Genomic DNA, 8,453 nt, shown 5'->3' on the forward strand with positions numbered 1-8,453 from the left:
ACTAAGAAAATTTAGTACCTTTTGAATATAAAATAAAACATCCAAATAATCCACCTTGATGTCTCTACAAAAGTGGTACAACTCCTTTCAAACCTAATTGCATTTTATTTATTGACAACGACATGATTTGAAAATAAATTAAATGATATTACAATTGCTTATTTGTCAATTGAAATCAATTCAAACTATACAAGATGTGGAAAACTTTAAGTTTACGTGGAATCACTCTTTAAAATACATTAAAAAAATTAGGAATAAGATGAAAAAGAACAAAATTGAAGCAGAGAAAGATCAACAAGGATGACTTAGTGAATTATGGATGATTAATTTCTTTTTTTAAAAAAATTGTTCAGATCTGGAAAAGATGAAGTGTTTAAAATGAGAGATGGAGCTAGGTGAAAACCAAATTCAATTTAGGCTGCTGGATATTGATAAAAGATGAAAATTGAAGGGTGGAAATTTATACTAGAACAAATGTGTCTTTGAATAGCATCCAACATAGCATGTATATTTCAATAGCATTTTAACCATAGCATGTTTTGTATTAACTTTTTTTTGCGTGTTACGCTTCTACGCAAACCCTTCCCCTTTCTCTCCATCTCCACGGAAAAAAAAATCCCAAAACCCCCATTTGCTCTCCATGGCCACAAAAGACACCTTTGTTTTCTTATCAGATGACGACGACCTAGGAACTTGACGGCGGACCATAATGTTTCGATCGGGAACACGGAAGTTCTTTAGTGATCCACGCAAACGATGACCCACACCAACGTGAACGTCGATTGTTGATGACTCACGACAAACAACAGTAGGTGTTCCACGGCGGTCGGATGTACTACCAATTGTGTAGTGCTAGTTACTTTCGGGCTTCCTTCATTCAAATTTGTACTTCACTTCTCATTAATATATCATCTTCATTTACTTAGAGCTTCCTTCAATTCCTTAATGGCCATTGTGAAAGACGATCCCAACTGGGATGGGTTGCTCAAATTGAGTCTCCCTTATTCCAACAGAACTTGCCTTAATCATAATCTCAGGTATTCTCTTTCTTTCCATCATTAAAATGTGTCGATTAATCAAGAACTAATGTCTATTACTCTCCTTTCATGTCTCATGTTTCTGTTACTATTAGATTATTTAAGCTATTGTGATGCTTTTGCATTCTATAACTGTTGTGGATGTTATTTTTATAGATTATTTTTGTTGCAATCAATAAGAATCATTAAGCTAAAGGGATGAAGGAGATGGTATTTTCTTAAGACCCATTTCAATAATCGAAATTGATTTGCTGGGTTTAACTAAATTTACATATACATATGGAACTAAATTAAATATATATGTTACATATATATTTATGTTGCAGATGGAATTTGAAGTTGGTGGATAAATAATATATATCTTAGAATTTGGCATTTTGTTCGGGTACTATTCTTGTTTGTACTCTTTTACTTGATGGATTACATTTTCTTCAATAATTAAGGTCTTTAAGGATAACTATTAGGAATAGAACTTTGCTTCACCGCATGTTTCTCATTTTCGAATTTAATTCCCTCAATTTAGGATATGGTCCCTTCAAGTTTTTTGGTTCTATCAAGTTGGGATATAATCTCGATATTAAGATTCAATTTCTTGGCTTTTGAAGACTTCATACTCTCTGTACTATCTTGGCTTAGAGGTGGCTTATGAGGTAAGAATTCTTCCATTTTTGAGCTAATACGAGGTACAGAGGTGAATTTTTTTCACCATTGTTGGAGGTTTTGATATTGAATTGTTGATCTGTGTCGTTCTTTGCTCAAGCTGGCTTTCTCTGCTCTGCTTTGAGGAATTCCTTTTCATCATTTTCTTAGATGTATCAATTCAGACTTTGATAAACTGAAAGCCACTCTCAAAGGTTCTATAAAATTAAGGTATAATTTTTTTCCAATGAAGATTCTACGGGTTGAATATGATAGCAAATTGTGTTTTTCATAATTAAAGTTGCTTAGATAAACAAGGATAGCCAGAAAAGTTTAGGCTAAATCATATATTTCTTTGTCCCCCTAAACCTATGTGCTAATTTAGTATATAGAAAGATTTAATCATTTAATATCCTTGGCTTTGTTCAAGTTTGGTTACTAAGTAAGGACAATCAAAATCCTTTTACTAAAAGTTAATTGCTTAATTTCTAATCCATTTGCATTATTCAGTTTGAATTTAGTGATGATCCTTTGGTTATGTTACTTATTGTACTTGGCGTTTAAAGTTGACTCCTGATGTGTTTTGAGTTTCAATTGATAGTTTAAAACGAGTTTAGAATAAGCTAGGCGATAAGACCAATTACAAAGTTTTAAGTTAAATAGCGTCCTATCTGCACTACTTCCTACGTTTTAGTTGTCTTGTGGATCAAGGTGTGACACCCCTGCTATACCGGACATTGTCAGTTGTCCTCCCCAAATTCAATTTCTAAAACCAAACAGATTCAAGTAAGAAAATAGCTTTACAGTGCAGCTCACAGGTGATATTGCTGATAGATAACAAACTGTAAGAAAGGTTAGACACATAAAAAACCTTCTGAAGAGTGAACCTGTCTAAGAGAACTATTTGTCATTTTGTTAGCAATCAGGGATAAAGAGCCATCTACTGTTCTGATTTTCTCATTACTGGCACAAGGGGTAGAAGAGACAAAGTGCTTCGAAGAATCTATCAAGTGGTATGTGGTCCTCAAGTCCAAAATCCAGAAATTCTTCCCATCAACACTAATGACCAAGGGACTGAGGCATACCTGACAAAGCAATGGCACAAAGAGTAGGAGGATCGGTCTGGCTAGTAGTAGGGCCAGTTGACTGACAGGTGCTGGCAATCTTCCTAACATCGGTACGCCCTGAGTGCTGGTTGGAGGAACGTTTGTTACCTCTTGGGGCCCAACCATGGAGTTTCCAACACTCATCCTTGGTGTGCCCATTATTTCAGCTTGCAGTGCTCACATACTAGGAGAATCGAGCACTAAGGGCAACATAGTTAGTTATATAATTTGAAGGTACATTGGGGAGCAAAGTTACCAGGTTTTTTGAATACATTGGTAGATCGGTCGATTTAGATGATGCACTAACTTCAAAAACAAATCTACTGTAGGTTTGGTTAATCCCAGGACCACAAACATATGGTTGTCCATAACCGAAGGGTGCCAATGACTTCTCCACTTCAATCCTTGATCTTTTATGGATTTGGTTAGCTCTGATCCCATAGAAGAAAGGTTGAGGGTCGACAGATAGATTTGCATTGTTGTACAAATTTGACGGTTGCTATCTGGTGGTAATGGGTGGCGCATGCGATTGCGAATGATCGAAAGGGTGGGATGGTTGGACAGGCAACGACGTGTAGAAATGGATGGGATGGGCAGTAAGATGAACGAACGACGGTGTGTGGTCCCATGCGCCTAACAGAAGCGACACAATGGGGTAGTTTCTAGCCAAAAGGTTGCATGGACGGCGGCGGGGGTTGGCCCACTATGTAGATCGACGGCTTCTGAATCCGGTGGAGTAGTTTTTCCATAGCGGTGTCCACGGCGGCGACGATTGCAACTTCTGTTTTAGTTTTGGTGTTTCCTAAATTTTATTCTAGGGTTTCATTATTGCTTCTCTCTTATACCATATTGAAAGCAATAAACACGAAACCAAGGCTTAGGTGGAAACCCGAGAACCAGGAGAAAAATCATTATGTTTTTAGTTTTATTATTTTTATGATGAATAATACAATAGGTACAAGGGAGAATAAATAGAATATACAATAAAAGAAAAAAAAAGAAAAAAATTTAGCTAGGAATTAGAAAAATTATTCCCGTAATCTTTTCATAAATATTCTAAGATTCTAACCGGCAATCAAGTTTCATAGTCAGTTAAAATCTTATTGTACCCTGCTATTCATGAGTTACACATATTCATAATTTCATTTGAACTAATAATTAGAAGCTTCATTGATTTTACCATACAGGTAAGCTAGCAAGGCGCACACACACCAATAATATATATTACAAAGTTACAAAATTGGTAAACCAAACTAGGTCTTTATTAGTGAATTAATTAGTTTTCTTTCTGATCTTTAAATGCACAAGATATCTAAATAATAATAACAAAAAAGAATCAGTTGATTGCAATCAAATTCATAATTTTCCCTTTTATCATTTTAAATAAACGTAACCAGGATGATAATGATTTGATGAACATGTAAAACAACATACAAAATAATAAAGGAAGACAATATATATAGTTTAGTTTTCATGTCCAGGCGTTGCATGGGATGTTGATGAGAAGTTGCTGGAGTTGCATCCTTTGAACGGTGGCGCTTTGAATTTGTTTTAGCTTTTGTTGTTCCTCTGCTTGTTGAATACTGCAGAAACGAGCTGCGTTGGTGGCCGTGGTAGGGGAGTCACCACCTCCTGACACCGGTAAGATGGGGAGGTTCTCACAGTTGCAAATTTCGATCATTAGGCCATCGGGGTCGTGGAAGAAGAGCTGGTCAACGAAGATCCCCTCGTCTTCCACCTCACACTTTACGTACTCGATTCTCATCTCTTTCAATTGCTTCTCTGTTGTGGACATGTTTTCACTCTGTCATTCATGATAGAAACTACGTTGAGATGACATATATGTGTGTATAGTCGAGTGGTTAAGACATCTCTATATTTTCCTTCTCTAAAAGTTTATTGGTTTAAACTCCAATTGTCATGATCATAGTTTAGTGATCAAAAAATTATAAAATGAAATGTTTCAACTTGGTGAATTGTGTAAAAAATATAATACCCCTAAACTTAATTATAAAAGTTTGGTAAAATGCCCTTCCTCTTGTCAAAATAATGTAAAAGTATTTTTAGCTGCTGGTTAAAAGTTTTATTTAAAAAATACTTTCAACCTTTCATAAATACCCTCCCACTTAAAAGATGTTAAAAAAATACTCACATTAATCCAATTTTACACCAAAGTTTTTAACACAAAAAATAAAAATTAAAGTTTTAGGTTAAAACCACAATTTAATTTTACATCGAATGTATTGATATTTTTACATTTTCATGTGTCCGATGTTGATAAAATGAGTGAATTGTTATTTTATTTACAAATTTCTTTTTTGAATTTTTTGTTTATATAATATTTCTAGAAATATCAATCAAAATCAAAGTTTACTTAAAATTAAGACTTCAATATATCCATCAACATCGATATTTTAAATATGGGTTAAAACATAAAATTTCACAAAATCTCATAAAATTTGAAACAATAATTAGTCAAATAAAAAAAATCTCATAATGATAGATCTATCAAACTACCCACTCTGTGTTAATTAATAATCAAAGACATTTTTAATTTGACATTTCACTTACAATCACACATAAGTTAAAATTTTGGTTGGTGAGAAAATGATTGTAAAATTGGAATGAATGAAAGTATTTTTTTTATAAAAATAATTAAGCTCAAAGGTATTTATGAAATATTTTAATAGTTTAGGAGTATTTTTAAACAAATTAAAACGATTTTCATCACAAACTAAACGTGAGAGTATTTTCGAATCATCTTTAGATTAAATTTAAAGGCATTTTTAAAACTTTTAAAGTTTAGAATTAGGAATATTTATGACAAAAACTAGAAGGTTTAAGCGCATTTGGTGTAATTTAGCCGTAAAAAGAATAGAATGAGTTCTTCATCGTGCATGTAAGGGTTAAGTCTTAACAATAGATTGTTTTTTATTATTGTTAGTTAAAAAGAACAAAAAATTATAAGCACTACTTCATCAATATTTTAATTTCATTTTTTATTATAAATTTAATATTGATATTTTAATAAATCAAACTACAGTTAGTAACTTTACAAAATTTGACTCGTTGCTTAGCTAGGGAACTGAGTAATAATATTTCTTTCAAATATAGGTGAAAACTATATAATAGGGAAAAAAAAAAAACTAAAAGCAAAATTGGTTTATGTCAAATACTTTCTTTTAAGCTTTTCTCTTAATTGAGAATTGCTGTGAAAGTTATAAGAAAAAAGAAAGAGAAAATAGAGAGGGACCTGAAATGAAAGATGATTGTCTTTAGGGTTGATGACTCTTTTCTTGGGTATGTTATCAGGTTCATCAGATTGAAGAAGATGTATTCCCATCCCATAGCTGTACAACCTATTTCATTGATCATCAAAATAAATATAAATATAAATATAAACAAACACAAAAACTTATATTTAGTTTTTTCTTCATATAAAATACCATGCACCATGGAAGGTAAAGGAGGCAGGTCTTTTAACAGGATAAAACCCAAGAACTTTCTGATAAAATTCCAAAGATTTCTCCACTGAATTGCAAACTATTGAAATGTGATTCATAGACTTTAGAAGAAGAGGATTGTTCTTCATCCTTCTTTACAACAAAAATAAAATAAAATATATCAAAGAAATTCAAACTCAAAATGTTGCTTTTGTAATCAAAAACCCAAAAAGAGGAAATTTAAGAATAAATGGAATTTGTTGTTGGATTGAAATTTCTGCACTTCCTTGGGGGTTTATATATATTGGATTGAGTTAGAGAGAAGCTTTAATTTGTTTTTATTTTGATTACTTACTTACTTAGTTAATTATTATCCAATTTGCATAAGTTTTTGTATTGTTTATGAACTCCAAGCTAAGTCAACAAAAGAGCTGGAAGAGAGATGCAATTATTTAATTTAATGTCATATTTCTTTAATCTTGACTTTGTCAAAAAGTATGATGAATTTGTTTGCTTTTAGTTTTGGGTTTGGAGTGGCAAATGCAATTTTTTTGGGGATAAAGTTTCATAATTAAAGGGAAAGAAAAGTCTGAGTTTCTTCATTTCTTCATTTCTCATTTCTCATCATTCATTATATATCAATATCATCTAAAACCATGTAAGCAGCACATGTATATATATAATATATTGTTGAAATGTCTTAAATTCAATATGTATTATGTGTGGTGATATGAATAATCAAGTACAAAAATTTTGTTGTCGATGAGACTTTTAAATTTTGTAATTTAGCATAAATAGTTATTTACGATTTTTATCCTAAAACTTAAATATACATTTTTTTAATGTAATTATGGTTAATTAAGATTTGAAGTCATTTAAAAAAATAAAATTATAAAAAAGAAGTTGGGGAATAAGGTTAAGAAGGTGAATTTAAAATAAAATAAAATAAAAAATTAGTGAAGAAACTCAGTCAAGAATTAATTGGTCAAACTTAGTTCAATGGATTGTTTAAAAAATGTCAATTAAATTTTTTTTCTTCTAAATATTTAGGTTTTGGATTTTTCTAAATGTTGTTCTTGTTTTGTCCATTCTCCGTTCGTATCATCCCTTGGAAGTTTATGTTTCCATAGTTTTCTCAGATTATTTTTCTAACTTACTTTTGCAATCAAAATTTTTTTTTTTTTTTAGTTTATTCATTTGTTTGTTATTTCCATTTGGTGATATTCTGTTGTGAATTATTATATTTATAATTTACATTATTAAATAGATTTTTTTAAATAATAAAATAAAATGTCTAAAATGTCTTTATCATCTTTTTTATTGGTTGTCCCCAATCCACGATTCTACAAAATAAAAATATGAAAAAATTTCTTATCTATTCATGTAAAATTAGGGAGACAATCTCAATTTAAATTCACTTACTCATATTTCATGTTGAATTGATCAACAGAATTAGACTTCAACAACGGAAGTGTAACTAAATTCATCGAAAAATTCAAACGATGAGTAAACGATCTTCCAAGACTAGATATATCACATTTCTTCTTAGATATATTATTCTTGGTCTCCTCCTTTTAAAGGAAAAGAGAAAGAAATTCTCTTGAAAAGAAATGAACAACAAAAATGACTTAATAATATCTATCAAAATAGTTCTTTGTAACCTATCAAATTAGTAAAGTTGCTAAGAACTTGTTTAGTAGTCATTTTATTTTTTTAAAAAAATCATCTTTATAAACAGTAATTCTTCTCAAATTTTGAAGAATAAAAAAAAGTTACTTTCAAATAGTTGTATTTATTTTTTATAATTTGATTAAGAATTTTGTTAACGTAGTTATTTAAGAAAGATGCAAATCATTATAATATATAAGAAGGAAATAGACTTTAATTTTTTTAAAAAAACCAAATGGTTATTAAACGAGATCTAAACGACCCGGCTAAATTAAAATTAGAATTAGTACAATATTAATTCATATATGTTTGTGTTTATATATAGTTCATATTTCTTTCCTAAGTGTGTTATACTATCTTACTCTTCCTTCTCATGAATTGAGATAGGCAAAGTACCAATAAAATCAAAACGGACATGTGTTTCCCAAAAAGAAATTTTCAACACTTTCTCTCTTTGGTTACAAAAATGGTCCTTCCCATGTGATATCATGATAACAGGTTAAGAATTTTGTTTACGTTCCCATTTTATGAATTTGTCTTTTTACGGTGACGATGAACTA

At 30.9% G+C, this 8,453-nt stretch overlaps 1 protein-coding gene and 1 long non-coding RNA gene across 3 annotated transcripts; one reads left to right on the top strand and one right to left on the bottom strand.

The window, feature by feature from the left end:
• The first annotated feature begins 269 nt into the window (after positions 1-269).
• On the top strand, positions 270-4,037 carry LOC116402702. 2 transcript variants are annotated; one of them, XR_004215230.1, is made up of 3 exons: positions 270-1,037; positions 1,561-3,016; positions 3,112-4,037. It is a non-coding gene; the product is annotated as an uncharacterized LOC116402702 (long non-coding RNA). The 2 variants fall into 2 exon arrangements; XR_004215232.1 differs by having other exon boundaries at positions 270-1,687; positions 1,798-3,016; positions 3,112-4,030.
• Positions 4,038-4,105: 68 nt separating this feature from the next.
• LOC101203188 lies at positions 4,106-6,401 on the bottom strand. The gene is made up of 3 exons (XM_004151163.2): positions 6,229-6,401; positions 6,036-6,141; positions 4,106-4,586 (listed from the first exon to the last, which is right to left on the bottom strand). Exons 1-3 carry the CDS (start codon positions 6,372-6,374, stop codon positions 4,254-4,256), a joined length of 585 nt encoding a protein of 194 aa, XP_004151211.1. The 5' UTR covers positions 6,375-6,401; the 3' UTR covers positions 4,106-4,253.
• Positions 6,402-8,453: the final 2,052 nt, after the last annotated feature.

This window comes from Cucumis sativus, chromosome 1 (assembly GCF_000004075.3).
Source record: "Cucumis sativus cultivar 9930 chromosome 1, Cucumber_9930_V3, whole genome shotgun sequence".
Lineage (NCBI taxonomy): Eukaryota > Viridiplantae > Streptophyta > Magnoliopsida > Cucurbitales > Cucurbitaceae > Cucumis > Cucumis sativus.